General features: G+C 40.5%; 1 protein-coding gene across 7 annotated transcripts in view; it reads left to right on the plus strand.

The window, feature by feature from the left end:
* Nucleotides 1–3380, plus strand: part of USP15 (ubiquitin specific peptidase 15) — a 131302-nt gene extending 127922 nt beyond the window's left edge. For 6 of the 7 annotated variants that reach the window (XM_059683447.1, XM_059683446.1, XM_059683448.1 and 3 more), the window contains one exon: nucleotides 1436–3380. In XM_059683447.1, the coding sequence (XP_059539430.1) occupies nucleotides 1436–1618 (183 nt within the window). In that variant the 3' untranslated portion in view covers nucleotides 1619–3380. The remainder of the gene's footprint in view (nucleotides 1–1435) is intronic. The other variant, XR_009451246.1, reaches the window with a different exon arrangement.
* The last annotated feature ends 15354 nt before the right edge of the window (nucleotides 3381–18734 follow it).

Consider the following 18734-nt stretch of genomic DNA (forward strand, 5'->3'; position numbering starts at 1 on the left):
AATGTATAACTCCAGCTCTAAGATCCGGCCTCGCTGAAAACAGGTTTTTGGGGTTTTGTTTAGCTTCTATATTCGTTACAATGTTTCTTAAACTGCAGGCTCAGAGGCCGGCAAAGCAGGCGGGGAGTGTTGGTTTCCTCCGTCACTGAAGCAAGCAAGCCTCATGTTAGTGTCAAGCTGCCTGGCTGCTGGCCGCCATCTTGGCTGGCAGTTAATTTGCATATCTTGCTGATTAGCCAATGGGAAGGGTAGCGGTCGTACGCCAATTACCATGTTTCTCTTTTATTAGATAGGATGTCAACTTTAGTGGTAGTAAGTGTATAGACAAGGGGAGAATGGATTTATGAGATATACTAGATAGAATTAAAAGAACTTGATTAAGATTAGATATAAATGAAGATACAGATATAGAATAGACATGCAAAGAGGAAAAAATTACAATTTACTAAAATAGGAACTAAAGAAAGAAAATTTGCATTGAAGTTTGCAGTGCCTGTATGATAGCTAAGTGGAAAGTCTCTTTATGTATTTGGACTAATAGGATTAGAGTTCAGGGGTAAGAATTGGCTTGAGTTGTGGGTCCTAGGTAGGAGTTGAAGCCTTAGGTTGAATGAGTCACCTACTGAGAAGATACAGATTGAGAAAGAGTTATGGGCTTCAGACAGAACGTGATTTCTTTTAAAGGATAGAATTTAATGAGCCAAAAGAAACCATAGAGATAGAAAATCTAAGTTGTATCACAGAAGCTAAAAATGGTTGGATTCAGGGAAGAGTAGTAGAGCATAAATTGCTACAGAGAGATTGACTGAAAGAACTAAAAAAAGCATTTATTTAATTTGTTTATAGGAGGCTATTGACCCTAGTGAAAACTATTTCATTAAAATGGTTGGGGCAGCAATTAGGTCATAGTGAATTGAGGAGTGTGCAGGAGAGTAAATGATAAATATTAGATTACCATTCTGGCTGAGGAAGACTTTTGATGTCAAGAAGTCCAATAAATAAGGACTCCTTCAAGATACACAGTGTTGGTTGATGGAACAATAACCTTAAGACAGAGGTTGGACTCTACAGCAAACAATGAATGATGTGATTAGAATTACAAAGAAGGTTCTTAGAGACAAGAGGGAAGAAGGCATAGAACTCTAGCTCATGTTAGAGTACCTAGGTTAATCTGTTATATTGTTGCATTTATTCACCTGTCCAACTAACTTAGAAAAGAATAAAAAGGTTAAAATTCCAGTGACCATTCCACTTTTATAAGTAGACGTAATCTTATATTTAATCAATTTTTGTAACTTCCATCTGACTGTGTGGATTTTTTATATTTGATGTGTGCCCTATCACCAAAATTGGTTGCCAGGTAAAAATTCATACTATATTTAATGTGACCTTTGAGAATCATGACCTTTTTAACATCCTCTGCTTGTTTTAACAGTCCAAAGCAGCATATGTACTCTTCTACCAGAGACAAGACACTTTCAGTGGAACTGGCTTTTTCCCTCTTGACCGAGAAACTAAAGGTGCTTCAGCTGCCGCAGGCATCCCATTAGAAAGTGATGAAGATAGCAATGATAATGACAATGATATAGAAAACGAAAATTGTATGCATACTAACTAATGAAAGTCCTAGAAGCCATAAAAGAGAGACTTTCCTGCTGGTGGTAGCGATTGAAATGAAGTTATCCACCACATTAAACAAACGTCTGAGATGGGGAGTTTCAGATAACTGAATGTAAATCCTTTATCAGATTTTAACTTGTGCAGTACTTGAAGTGAAACACAATGAAAACTTTAACAGAAATTGTCTCTTAATACATTTACAGTCTTGTATTTACAAGCTAAATATATATAGGAAATCACAAATAAATCCCTTTTAAGTTTGCTGCTGTTTTGATGAATATGTTTTCTTTAATTTTTTTGGATGTGAGTTAATTGATGACAAATGTTAAATTTGTGGATGTTGGTCATTTTTTGCTCTAATAATACTGCGAGAAAACTATGGCTGAACTTAGTTTTTGAATAATCTAGTTCATGTGCATTAGTCATTTAGCTGCAGTATCAATGTGGCATAAATACTGCAGTAGTATCCTTGGAAAACCAAATTTTCAAACTATCCCTGGTAATCAGTGTGGGCCTATTAAAAAACCAAATCATGATAAAAGAAACAAACTTGAAAAAGTTACTTCCTTTTGTAGTGTCATTAAAATCATCTTATTGCTACTGTGGAAACAGGTTCTAAATTTCATCCTCCATCTGAAGTCATTGTTCAGTTAAATGTGTTTTTTACAGCTATTGGGATCTATTCCTTAGACATTCAAATTCTTTTTTACTTTCTTCGTATTAAAATGCATATTTTTAATCTGGTGTTGGTCCCAAATTAAAATTTTTGCTGTCTGTTTTTCTCTACCCCATTTTTTGGTAATTTGTCAACTTTTAGCTCTCCCAATTATTGTAATATAAGAACAGACTTGATAGTATTCTGTATCCATAGTAATAATTACATCAAGCTTAGGATGAGAAATTTTTTTCATATACTGGCCTTTAAATCATTATTGGACAATTGGCTTTAAAGGTAGGTCTGTTAACTTTCTTTGTGTGTTCCTGATGGAATTCACCATAGCCTTACAGCTTTTCTCAGAAGGTAACTTGGTATAAGAGAATTGGCATTTGCATGTTCCAGCGTGAGAACCTGTACAGTATATAAAGCATACAAACCTTGAATTTGATTTTAGTTCACCACATTTAAGGATCCAGGATGCCAAAAATATATGTGAACATTTGAAACATTTTTCATTTGCTGCTTTCCCTTTGATCTAGTTGAAAAGAATGTATTGTAAATTGGCATACAATACTGCCTTTAATAGAAAATCTAAATGCTGGGGCACATTTCACATATCGACTACCTGAGAAATTGCTTTGTGTCCTACTGTTATTAAAGCAAAAAGTATAATGTTCTTCACTTGAACTAATCAAATACAATAGATTATAAATTGTGTATTGTAAATAAAAGTTCACTCTGTGAGTGCACATTTTGGTAAATTATTTATTTATGTTAGCATTTAAAAGTTTTAAGAAATGCATTTGACCAGGATAAATAAATGAGGTATGTTGATCATGGCTTTGCTTTATACGTCGATATTAAAGCTGGTTTTACATCCTGGTATTTTAAAAGCTGCTTTGTTTTTTTTGTTTGTTTGTTTGTTTTGGGAGGGGGGGTTGTTGTTTTCTTTTTTTTCTTTTTTCTTTACTTTTTTAAAATGTAAACTAACCTCCTGCATGACAGAGGTTAAAATTTTATCTGCACTTGAGTTCACTTGAGTTTACATTTGAAATGTGCATGTTTATTTATACAGATTTCAATAAAGCTATTCAAGGCCTTATTTAGTCTTTTATTTCTTACTTTGAATCTTTTGATAAAAAGTTCCCTATTTTATGGGTAGTTGACTGATTATATGCCAAACTTTATAGTTACCATATAGTTAAAACTGGAAAGGAAAGCATGTCAGAGTAAAGTGAATCCTACTGTTTAAGGGCATGTTTTAAGTTGATTTTTTAAATTTAAACATTCATTAAACCAGTGTTTGTGTACCTACTAATCATTTCAAGAGTCTTGAGTGTAAACAAATATTCCTGCAGTTACAAAGCTTGCAGTCTTTCTGCTCTCTACTAATAGACTATATTTCCATTTTTCTGAGGTTGAAAAAAAACTAAAATTAACTTTTTCTAACCCTAGATTCCAGTTTCTACCCTAATTGTCCATAGGGACCATTTCTTTTTAATGCCTGTAATTAACTTCTGTTACCACTAAAAGCAGTATGTTTTTTCATTGGAAATGATGATGTTAATTCAGTGGAATTTGTCAAATTCAAATGACATTATCAACTGCAAAAAATAAACTGTAAAAATTGTGCAAAAGGCTCATCTATACTCTAAAAGTATATCTTCATTGGTAATATAGGGTAGTAGGGATATGTCCATTCTAGAATTCTACTTCTAGCTTTGCTATTTACTATTCATATGACTTAGATCTCTCCAAGTATGTTTCTTTACCCGTAAAAATAATGATAACAATAACAGCAGCATTTATTGAGCACTCACCAAGGACTGGCTGTTATATTAAAGTGTTATATCTATTTTCTCATTTACCACAACAGCAATGAGGTAGGGACAGTCATCCCATTTTTCATATGGAGAAACCAAGGTACAAAGCAGTTAAATAATACTCCCAAGATCACCTGATTATGATGTGGTGCAGTCAGTAATTTATCCTCAGATGTAGGTACTACCTCCCACTGTTAGAGCCTCACAGGATTGTTGAGCGCTCACATGAGCTCATGTATTTGTTGGGACGGTACTTTGTGAACTATGTGGTATACTCATTACTGATTTCTTCAGTCTCAATAACTTGAGTCTAATAACTGCTTCCAAAGTACCTACAGCTCAGCATTTGAGTTTTGAATAAGAAAGATACCAGCTGGAATATTGATTAACCTTTCCCTTTTGAAATTCAGTTTATGTACATTTATTACCATTTTTACTAAATTTAAATGTTATATAGCAGTTTTTCCCTTATCTTGTTCATCTAACTTAAGTGTACCCTTTATATTTTCCCAAATGCAACCCTTATTTTCAGGACTTTTCCTTCACCTATACTTAAGCTTTAATTAAACTATGAAAAAGCAGTCGCCTGGTCTTTTATTTAAATGTCTCACTTTCTCTTATAATCTGTGTGGTTTCAGTAGTCCTACTTTTATTCTTGCTTTCCTAGCAACTAGATATGAAAACCCTTGATTTGGGCATAAAGAAAATCAGTAAGCACTAATGCCATTGATACAGTATGAAGATAGTGCTTTTTCATCAAGTATGTAATTTCATTGAGATGAAGACATAAGAAGCCAGAAGAGAAATTGGGAGGTGTCTCGTTCAGTGGCTTACCAAAGAGGGTGAGGGAAGCATACCAGTAGGAGCCTTCTACCGAGAGAGGAGGAATGTACTGTCACTAGTGCATCGTGATAATCAAAAACAGGCTAACTTTGAGTCTGTTTTATAAAGTCCTTCACAGACAGTGCGTTTCATTACTGCATGTTTCCCACCCTCCCTACTTGTATAGTGTAGATGAATACATGTCTCCCAATTTATTTTTTAAGGTAGAAATGTGAAGAATTCTTGTACGTTAGGGGAAGGAATAATAAGTTTGCTAAAATCTCAGAAGAGTGAGGAGGAAAGGAAAATTCCATTTTTGGAGCCAAAGAAGTGAACTGGAAATTTTTTTAAAATATTTTTTTACTCTACAATAAAATTGTTTTTTTTAAACAGCTTGTCTTCAAAATGTAATTTTGTTGGTAATTCCCGAATTATTTCAAACTAGGGGCCCGGTGCACGAAATTCGTGCACTGGGTGTGGGGCGGGGGGGAGTGTCCCTCAGCCCAGCCTGCCCCCTCTCACATACTGGGAGCCCTCAGGCGTTGACCCCCATCACCCTCCAATCGCAGGATCGGCCCCTTGCCCAGGCCTGACGCCTCTGGCCTAGGCGTCCGGCCTGGGCAGAGGGGACCCACAGCTGCAGCAGCCCCGCGATCGTGGGCTTCACTTTAGGCCCAGGCAAGGGGCCCCTAGCTCCTGGGACTGTCAGCTTCGACCGTGCCCAACTCCCATCGCTGGCTCCACCCCTACTTCCTGCTATCACTGGCCAGGGCGGAAAAGGCACCTGATTCTCCGATCATGGCCTGGGGCCGCCTTTTCCCTGCCCCCCAGCTCTTAGCTCCCCCCTGGGTTTCCGAACACTGTCAGTGGCAGGGGGCTTCTTCCTGCTTTCCCTTTCGCCTCCCTGCATTGTGCCTACATATGCAAATTAACCGCCATCTTGTTGGCAGTTAACTGCCAATCTTAGTTGGCAGTTAATTTGCATATAGCCCTGATTAGCCAATGAAAAGGGTATCGTCGTACACCAATTACCATTTTTCTCTTTTATTAGTGTAGATACCAGAGGATAAAGTAAAAAGAGTTTGTTTGCATCATACTGACGTATATTAAGTTGCAGAACTATACTAGATTGTTTCATCAGGCTTTTCTAATGAGAAATACATAGGATTTTTTATGAGCATTATTCTAGGTTGGGGGTGGGATTTCAATTCAATCTGTATATTTTTCATGTGCTTAATATTTACTATGTATTAAGAAAGGAATTTCCAAAAAGCTCAGGCAACAAAACTTTAAAACTGAATTAGAATATTCAAATTTTATAAGTTACATAGAATAGGTTTTTAAATATCAGAATTGAGAAGATAAAATGTACATGGCAAAATTAAAATATTGATCAAGCTTTATTTGCACTAATGATGGGGTAACGAATTTTAAAACAGACAGTACAAAAATTATTTTTAACAAATGTATGCATTCTCATCCCACATTCTACCATGGTATAATTATATCCCAGCTCTGCCTTTGGGAGCCTTGAAATTGCCAGTGTTGTGAGAAAAAAAAAAAAAAGGTTATTAAAGGGAATCCAGAAAATGTATAAGTTGTTAAAAGTAAAACGACATATTTCGGACTAGACTGTCAAAGGGGAAAATCAGTCAAGTGGGTTTTAATGTCATTTTTTTCTAGAAATGTCTATTAAATGGTGATCATACAAGCAGCTAAGAATACAGTTATCTCTGGAAATTGTTCTTTTAAATGGAAATGCTGTCAAATATAAGACTGCATATTTTTAACATGCACAAAATCAAATATTTTGAATGTTTAAATTGTATTGCTAAGTATGTTTACTGTAGAAAATCATGGTTGAAGTTGGTGCTCATTTTGCTCAGAATTTTCCTTCGTATCAGGAACTTTTGGCTTGTTCTATATAGTTTGGTGAAGCAATGGAATTAAGTCTACACAAATAAAAGAAAATAATAAATATGGACACATCCCATCAGCCTTTTCCCATCATGTTTATGCTTACATTTTTCTAAATAATGAAAATACTTAACATTTCCCAAACTGTTGTTTTAAACCTTGTATATTTCTTGCTTTTTAATTCTTAGTTAAAATCTTTCAGGATTCTTAAACTTTGTAACAGAACAGAAGTCTCTCCTTAAAACTTTTTTTTTTTTTTTTGGTGTTCTCAATTTCTTTTTTTTTTAAATTAAATCTTTATTGTTCAGATTATTACATTGGTTCCTCTTTTTTCCCCCCATAACTCCCCTCCACCCAGTTCCCACCCCACCCTCCGCCCTCACTCCCCACCCACTGTCCTCATCCATAGGTGCACGATTATTGTCCAATCTCTTCCCGCACCCCCCACACCCCTTTCTCCCCCAAGAATAATCAGTCCACTCCCTTTCTGTGTCCCTGATTCTATTATAATCAATAGTTCATTCTGTTCATCAGATTATTTATTCACTTGATTTTTAGATTCGCTTGTTGATAGATGCGTATTTGGTGTTCATAATTTGTATCTTTACCTTTTTCTTCCTTTTAAAGGATACCTTTCAGCATTTCATATAATACTGGTTTGGTGGTGATGAACTCCTTTAGCTTTTTCTTATCTGTGAAGCTCTTTATCTGACCTTCTATTCTGAATGATAGCTTTGCTGGATAAAGTAATCTTGGTTGTAGGTTCTTGGTATTCATCACTTTGAATATTTCTTGCCACTCCCTTCTGACCTGCAAAGTTTCTGTTGAGAAATCAGCTGACAGTCGTATGGGTACTCCCTTGTAGGTAACTGAGTTTCTTTCTCTTGCTGCTTTTAGGATTCTCTCTTTGTCTTTTGCTCTTGGCATTTTAATTATGATGTGTCTTGGTGTGATCCTCTTTGGATTCCTTTTGTTTGGGGTTCTCTGCACTTCCTGGACTTGTAAGTCTATTTCTTTCACCAGGTAGGGGAAGTTTTCTGTCATTATTTCTTCAAATAGGTTTTCAATATCTTCCTCTCTCTCTTCTTCTGGCACCCCTATAATTCGGATGTTGGTATGCTTGAAGCTGTCCCAGAGGCTCCTTACACTATCTTCATATTTTTGGATTCTTTTTTCATTTTGCTATTCCGATTGGGTGTTTTTTGCTTCTTCGTATTTCAAATCTTTGACTTGATTCTTGCGATCATCTGGTCTGCTGTTGGGAGTCTGTATAATATTCTTTATTTCAGTCAGTGTATGCTTAATTTCTAGTTGGTCCTTTATCACAACATCAAGGGTCTCATTAGATTTCTTGAGGGTCTCATAAAGTTTATCGGCAGTTTCTAGAAAATTCTTGAAAAACCTTAAAAGTATGGCTTGGAACTCTATATCCAGTAGTTTGCTTTCCTCCATTTCTGTCATTTTTGTCCTGTTTCTTTGTCTTGGCATTTTTTATGCTTCGCTGTGTCAATAGAGTGGCTTTCAGTGCTAAGTGTCCTATAGGGCCCAGTGGCTCAGCCTCCCCAATTACCTGAGGTAGACACTCTTGGTGCACCCCCTTGTGGGCTTTGTGCACAGTCTTGTTGTAGTTAAGCCTTGATTGTTGCAGGTAACACTGGGAGGATTTGACCTCCAGGCCAATTGGCTGAGAATCAGCTGTGTCTATGGTGGGAGAACTTCTGTGCTGAAGACACCCTTATGGGGCAAGACTTGCTTCAGTGGGGCTTTGGTGCTCACTGAGTCTGCCCCCTGAGTGTGTCCCTTATAGATCTGTGGAGTTGTAATTAGATGGTCCCACTCTGACCACTGGGTACACTGGCTCTTGGATCTAAGGAGGTGCTAATCTAGCCTCTGCTTGAGGCTACGGAGCAGAAGCCAGCTATAAAACGATGCAAAAGTCTCCATGCAGGGCTTGGGCGGGGCGGGGTACCAGGGGATCAACAGGCAGGCAGAGCAAGCAGTATGGCTGCTCTCAGTCCTGCCTTCAGAGGTCCTGGCAATGGCTGCGAGTGAGAGAAAGCTGCCCTCGAGTTCCGACCCATGCCAGACAGTCCCGTTTCTCCTGTATGAGTCTGGGTCCCCAGAGACTCGCCCGGAACTGGAGCTCAGAGCCTGAGACTCCCTCCCGATTGAAAAAGACAATCGTGTCCTCAGCTGCCAGCCCGCTCCGCATGCACCTCCGCACCTTTGTATTTTACTTCTGCACCACACCTCCTCTGAGTCTCAGTATGCTTTTCTCTTTCCTTCTAGTTGTAGAATTCCCACTCAGCCAGCCTTCCTGTGGTTCTGGATGATGTCCGTTCCGTCTTTTAGTTGTATTTTTGAAGTGGTTGTGTGAGGCAGCAATCTCCGGTGTTTACCTATGCCACCATCTTGGTTTCTCCTTAAAACTTTTTTATAATATTTATTTGTTTTTAAGACATAAAGGAACATTATAAATTAACAGACATTGTAATTATTCCTCCTCTGTGTATTGATTCTTAGGTACACTAGGTTTTAAATAATTTAGACATGTATTGTGTTCTGCTTGTGTGCCTTCACTCTTTCACCTGGGCCTGCTTTCTTCGGACCTTGAGTTCTCCCTATAAGTAGTGAAAGTATTTAATTCTTTATAGTGAGAACCATCTTCCTATTATATCAAGTGGGTATTTTTTTAATTTTCTGAGTTCATCAGCATTAATCCCATCATGTCCTTTTAACTCATTTCCCACAGGAAGCTCAAGGTACCAGGTATTTTGTTCATCCCCTAAATTCCTTCATTCCTGTGGTGAATTATCCATGTCCTGAAAATTACTTAAGACGAAGCCACCTGCCAATATGAATTAGTTTAGAATTGCTCTCATTTAGGGGGAGAAAATTTTTTTTGTAAATATGGAGAAATTACAATTCTCTTTAATTTGAAATGGAATTCTCATAGGACTTCTAAATATTAAGCAGCTTTAATAAGATAAAACTTCTGTTTATAAAACTCAGATTTACCTTCAATTATGTGCCAAGTATCTATTGTATAAGTTGAAGTAATAACTGCAGATTCAAACAGTGAACATCAATAATCATAGATATTTGGGTAGTATGTTGGGAGACAATGAAATATGGTAGGAAGCATATTTACAACCATGTCACCACATTTAGCTCTAAACAAGACATTTGCTTCTGAATTTCAGTTTTCTCAACCATAAAATGATATTTTCTTGCAAGGATTCAGTGAGTTAATGGATGTGGAGGTATAAACTTTCAGGTTTTGCAAAATAAGGCAGTGTTTTCTAGTATGGACAACTAGAGTCCTCTATAAGCCCATGAAAGGTTTCTTCAATGAAAGGCTCAAATTCAGCTTTTGAAGTTAATGTAAAGTATATATTTACGTATTTTTAGTAAAAGAATAATGAGTAGTACAAGTCAAATTAATACTTGCTGATTTGTGTACATTTTCCCCCTAGCTCTTATGAAAGACTTGGAGCAGAAGTCTTGGTGTGATGGTAAGCTTGAAAATTAAAATTTCATACTGGATACTAGAACCCAGTTATATACTAACAAATTGGATTTTTACAGGTATTTATGAGCATAACTTCACAGCCTTACACTTAAAGCCTTTTCTCTGTCTTCAGCAGATATGGATTATGTTGTCTTTTTTTTCTCCAATTTCATAAATCATTATCTAAAATTACCTGAGTCTGCCCGATTGGTGTGGCTCAGTGGTTGAGCCTTGACCTATGAACCAGGAGGTCATGGTTTGATTGATTCCTGGTCAGGGCATATGCCCGGGTTGTGGGCTTGGTTCCCAGTGGGGGTTGTGCAGGAGGCTGCCAATCAATGATTCTCATCATTGATGTTTCTATTTCTCGCCCTTCCACTCTGAAATAAATTTTTTTAAAAAAATTGCTTTAAGAATTATTTTGTTAGTACAGTTAATCTGAGACAGTCTGGTTGCTGTCAGTTCTCGCCAGCAGGGGACAGGATTGCCCAACTGTATGCTGCATTTCTTTTGATTTTCCCAAGACCTACATTAAAGAAGTGCTTCTATTTTGATGTGTGAAGTCTTTTTAATTTTTAAGCTGCATAACTGATACACAATAAAAATGAATATTTATACTGCCAGGTTAAAACAGGTAGATTGGGCCCTAGCTGGTGTGGCTCAGTTGGTTGGGCGTCATCCTCTGCACCAAAAGGTTGATGATTCCAGGTGAGAGCATATGCCCAGGTTGCAGGCTTGATCCCTGGTAGGGGATATGCAAGAGGCAGCCAATCAGTGTTTCTCTTTCTCCCTCTTCATTCCCCTCTCTAAAAATCAATAAAGAAAAATATTTAAAATAAAAACAACAGGTAAATTGGAATAAGTTTCTACTGATATGACTCCATTTTGTTTTCCCACAAAGATTTGGCTTCCTGGAACTGCAAATAACAAAATTGTCTAGCATTACATTCAGCATACAATCACAACTAGGAATAGGAATGAAAGCCATATACTCTCAGGACATCAGGCCTCACCAATGGGCAACCTTGGGCTTATTATTTAACATCCCTGATTTTTTGCTTAAGTTTGAAAAGACTAGGAAAGGTCATACTGGGCTACCAAGGGAACCACACCCTCAGGGGCTGTGGACATTATGGGAACATGTCCAGTTGATACTGAAGGCCTAAGCAAAGGGTATCTATAACCTTGCTCTCTGATTTCTTGGCTTCCTGCATTCACAACTGTTATAACAGGCCATGCATTCCCAGAAGACAGACCCAACTCAACTGTGATAAAAAGTTGTGTTTCTTGATTGTTTCCAGGGAAATTTTTATCTCTTTTATCATTGAAATCTGACATTTTTGTCAATGACTCAGGGTTCTCATCACCCCTGTGTCTGCTAGGACTACTCCCCTCCTCAGGGCCTGCTTGACGGTTGCATGATACAGGCCTTGTCTCTTTCCTTTTACCTGGACAGATAAGGGCCTTGTAGACACGCGATTTCCCATGAAAAAACTAAGCCTAGACCTGGAGTTCCTCCTTGTTCTGACGTTTCTCAAATGCTGGAAAGCTCTGCCTAATACTCTGTTTCTTTCCATGACTTAACCCCAAGACTTGCATGTGCCTCTTGAGCTTCAGGATCTTGAAAGCCCAGAAGGTCAGCTCTATTTTGATCTGAACTGGGGCTTCGCACAGAAGCTGGTACTGACTTGGCTATTGGCACTGTGACTTCCTGCCCCTTGCCTGTTTTCTGGAACCAATGTCACTGAAAATAGCTCCTTATGTTTTTTTCCCCATTTTCCTTTGGAAGAACCCTGTGTGTTCTGTGGCAGAACTGGCTGAGTCTTACTCACCAAATCTCAGGTAATTCACTGGCTTGGGCAGGTTGGTTCTCTCTGACTTTGGGAATCCTTCATTTCTTTCTGTCTCATCCCACGCCCCAAAATGCTCTCCTGCTTTGGGACACCTAGTTTCCCCTCCGTCATTGGGGTTGCATTCTTTTTCTGGCTCTTTCTTGTAGCCGAAAGTTGAGCATGCTCCCACAGGCACAGATTGCTCTCTCTGGCCTCCTCATCAATGGCAAGTACCTGGGAAGCTGCTGGGTCTCTACTGGCCCCACTTTACAATGACCGTCAGAGACCCAGAAATCAAACTGTCTGAAACTATGGACAATGCAATCAAATAGGCCTGGGTTGGTTCTTGGGCTGAGTGTCCAGTGTTGCCAGGAAGCTGCTCTTTAAAGCATGCCTATCCTGAATCTAGATCTTGGACAATCAACCTGCTTAGTGGTGTGGGGAATTCCTTGCTTACTGAAGCCCCTAAACCACATAGATGCCTATCTGCCATTCAATAATTTTCCAGGTCACTAGTTCTTACAAAGTCTCCTGAGAGTTGTTGAGAAGCAAGGGTCTATTTGGACCTGACTATTTCTTGGGTCTCTTTGACCCCTGAAATCCCTCAATTTCTTGCTAACATATTTTTTTCTAAAGAAAACACTCAGATGTTTATGGAAATAGCTCTCTTGGATGGAAGTAAGCCCACAGTCTTTGAGGTTAAGTTTAGCTTCCTGCACCCTATATATATACTCAGAACACGTCTCGTCTCCTTCTTTCTCTTCTCCTCCTCCTCCTCCTCCTCCTCCTCTGAGTTTTCCCATTCATTAACTCTTGGATGCCTTATTTTTTTTTATTAGCTAAGGTATTACAAATGTGTCCTCATCCCCCCCCCCATTAGCTCCCCTCCTCCCCCCTACCCCCGCACACTCATGCTCCCATCCCCCTGTTGTCCATGTCCATTGGTTTGGCTTATATGTGTGTATACAAGTCCTTTGGTTGATCTCTTCCCCTTACCCCCTCCCTCCCCTACTTTCCTTCTGGGGATTGATAGCCTGATTGCTCTTTCTCAGTCTTTGGATCTGTCCCTTTTCATCCGTCTATGTTGTTACTTGGATGCCTTATGATTGTGGCTAAGAAGCCATTTTCCTGGATGCTTTGACCATCTCCACCAACTTCTTCCAGACATGAAAACTGAGCTCAACAGAAATGCTTCCCTTGTTCATGGGACTGAAATGGGCAGGCTTGAGCCCTCAATGTCTGAGATGGCTGGGAGAGAAGAGGCCAGTCAGGAAAGTTGCGTGTAACTGACCTCCATTTAACATGGAGGATTAACTCAGATTGAGTCACGGTAAAGAAGTAGAGGCTGCTTGTGATGGTGTAGAGTGGATCAGTAATTGGGAAAGAAAAGACCAATGAATCAATGGGATTCGCAGGTTGGGCCATGATTGGTAGGTGTTTATGTTCTGAGAGAGGATGTCATCAGGTGAGATGTAGTTCACAGACAAACAGGTTTAGTAAGGGAAGGGGCCAAGAATCTGTGTGCCTTCATGGGAGAGGAGAAGAGGCAGGCTGTGAAAGTAAGTGAAAGTCCATTAAAAAAGTGGAATCAGTGGAGAAAGCACTTTGCTGTAAGAGAGGTTCTCAGAAGTAAGAACAAAAACAAGGAAAGTGAGGGCATGGTCACGCCCAGAGGCAACAAATGCTCTGGCAATGGAGAGGAGCATAGGTTTGAGAAAGAGAAAGAGAGATGGGGAAAGTCAGGCTCTAATGACAGAAAGGACTCTGGTGGCAAAGATCAGACAACTGATAGAGAAGATAATAAAAAGTAGAGCCCAGCAGGCTTGGTTCAGTGGTTGAGTGTGGACCTATGAACTAGGTCACGGTTCAATTCCCGGTCAGGGCACATGCATGGGTGTGGGCTCCATCCCCTGTGGGGCGTGCAGGAGGCAGCCGATCAGTGATTCTCTCTCATCATTGATGTTTCTATCTCTCTCTCCCTCTCCGTTTCTCCCTGAAATTAATATTTTTTTAAAAGTAGAAAATGAACAGAGCTACAAGGCAAGGGATACCTCTGAAAAAGAGAAGATAAGACTATGGATGTGAGCCCTAACTGGTTTGGCTCAGTGGATAAAATATCAGCCTGTGGACTGAAGGGTCCCAGGTTCGATTCAGGTCAAGGGCATGTGCCTTGGTTGTGGGCATGTCCCCAGTAGGGGGTGTGCAAGAGGCAGCTGATCGATGTTTCTCTCTCATTGATGTTTCTAACTCTCTATCCCTCTCCCTTCCTCTCTAAAAAAAATCAATAAAATATATATGTACATTTTAAAAGACTATGGATGTGAGTAGGAAGAATGGGAGTATGAATGTGGGGCCAGGGTCAGAGGGGTGGTAGGATTAAGGCTGAATATGAAAACCAAGATGTAAGGGCAGAGGACACTGTGAAATAAGGGTGGAACGAGAACAGAATAAAATGAGGAAGAAAAGGACAGAGCAATGGGTGATGATGACACCTCTTGTCAAGAGATTGTCAAATAGAATAGTGTTAGGGGGCACACACAAAGGAGTTGTTGACTGGTTTCTAGATAATTTCACATTAAACATCTTTGCTGCACAAAATTGGCTGTAAGGCAAATTATGCATGAAAGATAAAATAACTGATTTACATCTGGCAGATGATGTATTTTGTCAGTTTAGTTTTATTTCTCCACTGACAAAGCTCTCGCAGTACTCCTAATTTTATATTATATAAACCTTAGACTTCAGAAGGGTTTGTCCAGTTACAAGTAGACATGGTGGTTTTAAAGTAATGAATGGTAACAACTACATATAAACCCAGTTTGCAAAACTACATGTAAAGCCAGATTGCATTCTATACTAGAAAAGTATCACATGTCATGTCAGTTTGCAAATTCTTCAGGGAGCATAGTCATCCCTCCAACCCCTCAAAACCAAAAGGTCACCAAGTTATGGGAAATATAAAAGAGGCAGCTACTAACTTGCAACATTCATCCAGAACATGAATTATAGGTTATTTTAGTTGGAAACTGTTGCCTCTCTTAATGAAAAAAGGAATTATAGCAAACAAGAAAAAAAGTGCAATGCCAAACGAGAAGATGGATCAACAAGTAAAAAAAAAAAAAAAAAAAAAAAGTATGATACTATGAATGAAAGACTCTGAAGAATTATTCTTGCCAGGTATTCATGCTGGCTTCTCAAATCCTTGTGTCCTTTCTGGTTGGGGAACTTGAGATCCACAGTCAGCTAGGGCTGCCATACAAAATAACACAAACTGGGTGCTAACACAAGAGAAATTTCTTTTCTCACAGTTCTGGAGGCTGGGAAGGTCAAGATCAAGGTATCCACAGGTTTGGTGTCTTCTGAGGTCTCTATCCTAGGCCTACAGATGGTTGCCTCCTCACTGTGTCCTGAAATGGTTGTCCCTCTGTTGTGTTAGTGTCTTAATCTCCTCTTTTTATAAGGATGCCTGTCATATTGGATTATGGCACACCAATGTGACTTTATTTTACCTTAATTACCTCTTATAAAAGGCCCTATCTTCATATCATTACATTCTGAGATACTAAGGGTTAGGATTTCAACATATGAATTCTGAGGGGTCCCTATTCAGCCCAATGACACACAGGATAAGTCACAACTAATTTGGTCACCCAGATATTTGTCTCTTGTAACACAGTAATGAATTACTTTGATTCTACTGAATGGGGCTCTTCTGACTCTTTTTTGTTTGATTAAGCACCATGTCAGTCACCGGTGACTGACACTATACTTTCTGTTTGGACCTCATCAGTCTCTGACCGCCAGCATATCGGTGAAACCGGATATCTTGGGCTAAACAGAAAGGAAGACAAAACAGGCTTGGCGCTTAACGTGTTAAGAATCTTCCTGGACATAAGTTATGTTGGCTCCTTTTAAAAATTTAAAAAGAAATATAATTGTAGTAAAATATACATCACATAAAATTTACCATTTAACCATTGTAAGTGTATAGTTCAGTAGTATTAATTATATTTACATTTTTGTACATCCAATCTTCAGAACTTTTCAATCTTGAAAAACTGAAGCTTAGTACCAATTAAACAATAACTCCCCATACTCTCTCCCCAGCCAGCCTCTGGCAACTACCATTCTACTTATGTTTCTATGACTTTGACTACTCTAGATACCTCATGTAAGTGGAGTATTGTGGTATTCGTCTTTTATGACTGGCTTATTTTACTTAGCATAATGTCCTCAAGGTTCATCCATGTTGTGTCAGAATTTCCTTCTTAAGGCTAATAAGCTTCCATTGTGTGTGCATACCACATTTTGTTTATTTGTAAATAAATATTTGGGTTTCTTTCACCTTTTGGGCTACTATAAATAAAGTTGCTATGAATTTGGATGTACAAATATCTCTTTGAAAACATGCTTTCAGTTCTTTTGGATATATGCCCAGGAGTGAAATTGCTGGGTTATATGGTAATTCAATTTTTTTTTCATTTTTATCCCACAATTTGTTTATTCACTCACCTCTTGACAGATATTTGCATTTACAATATAGCAGCTGTGAACATTCATATGCAAGTCTCTGTATGGACAATTACCCCCCCTTGCTTAAATGCCTACGCATTGTTTACGAGGTTCATCTATGTTGTAGCATGTGTCAGTACTTTCTTCCTTTTTTTAATTTATATATATAAATATATATAAAAATTAAATATATATAAATATATATATTATTGACTTCAGAGAGGAAGGGAGAGGGAGAGAGAGAAAGAAAGAGCAATGATGAGAGAGACTCATTGATTGGCTGCCTCCTGCACGCCCCCTACTGGGGATCGAGCCCACAACCCAGGCATGTGCTCTGACTGGGAATCAAACCCGGGACCTCTTGGTTCACAGATCCATGCTCAATCCACTGAGCGACACCAGCTGGCCAGGTGATAGCTTGAAGTTCAAAGCTCAGCATGATCTTAAAGATGTCTGCCACACCCAGTTCCCTCATCAGCTGTATCATTTTTTGTTTGTTTATGTAAATAACAGCACATGCTGACACATTCCTCCCCCAACCCCTGCAGGTCTGTATTTTGCTTCTCACTTGGCCTCATGCTCTGAAGACCACAGCAGCCCAGCCGCAATAACCCAGGCCCTCCCACCCTCTGCCCTGCGGGCTCTGCCCGGGGGCCATGGTATAGGGCAGTGATGGCGAACCTTTTGAGCTCAGCATGTCAGCATTTTGAAAAACCCTAACTTAACTCTGGTGCTGTGTCACATACAGAAATTTTTCGATATTTGCAACCATAGTAAAACAAAGACATATTTTTGATATTTATTTTATATATTTAAATGCCATTTAACAAAGAAAAATCAACCAACAAAAATGAGTTCGCGTGTCACCTCTGACACGCGTGTCATAGGTTCGCCATCACTGGTATAGGGTGTCCCAAAATTCACGCAAGATTTGCAATTCAATTCAATTGCAAATCTTGCGTGAATTTTGGGACACCCTATATATATGTAGGTCGCTGTGCAGGTGGCTGGTGTGACCGAGTTACCGAGCTGGGGCTGCGGGCCAGATCCCTGTGTCTCCCCACCTGTGGGGACAAGACAGACCCCTCCCCGATGCTGCCTCTTCCACACCCACCTGGAGGTGCGGCACCTGCTCCCAGGCCCGGCACAGTGCCTCTGGCCTGCGGACGGTGCGCCCATCTGCGGGGTGAGAAATGGAGTCTGTTCGTCTCAGTTGCATTGCTGTTGTTGGGAACGAAGAGCCACTGGACTGTGTGTTCTTGGAAGAACGAGCAGGACCTCTCGTCCAACATCCACCCGAACACCCATCACCGGCTTTGGGAGGCGCCTACCGAGACCGCCTCGCGCACCGCCCTCCTCTCCCCGCCGCCTGGGTGGCTCCCTCGGGAGGAGCAGGAAGCGCAGGGCACGGGGAGACCCGCTGGGGCGGCTCATCTGCTCCTGTTCGGGGGCTGAGCGGTGGCCCAGGGGGCTTGACCGATGCCAGCGTGAGTGAGGCAGGCTGAGCCAGGGCGATCCTAGGGGCACCGTCTCAGCACCGGCCCCTCCCCGCCTGGCCGGCGTCCCTCTCCTCTGAGCGGGGTCCCGTGGGCGGCCTGCCAGGCTGTGAGGACCCTGGAGCCTTCGTGTGGCCCCAACCTCAGCCCCTGTGCTCACAACCACCTTTGTCGCAGCCACAGGCCCCTGGTCTCCTCGGGGTGACCTCGCCCAGGGCGCAGACTGCCTCCGCTGGCGGAAGCCAGTGGCTGAGGGTTGGAAATGCACAGACATTTTAAATGGGGCAACGGAGTCACGGCCATCAGGGATGGAGCTCAGGTGAGGCAGGGCGAGTGTTGTGCCCGGGTCATGGAAGCCACAGAGGCCTGGCGGAAGCGGGGGGGGGGGGGGGGGGGGGGGGGGTGACGGCTGGGGGCTGGCCGTGGGGGGCCTGTGAGGAGCACAGGCTGCCAGCTTCATCCCTGGGGAGGAGCGGAGGCTCTGGCCCAGCTGGTTCTCCGAAAACCTCAAGGGTGGGCACCTGGCAGCTCCGAGTGGCTCCT

This window comes from Myotis daubentonii, chromosome 2 (assembly GCF_963259705.1).
Source record: "Myotis daubentonii chromosome 2, mMyoDau2.1, whole genome shotgun sequence".
Classification (NCBI taxonomy): domain Eukaryota; kingdom Metazoa; phylum Chordata; class Mammalia; order Chiroptera; family Vespertilionidae; genus Myotis; species Myotis daubentonii.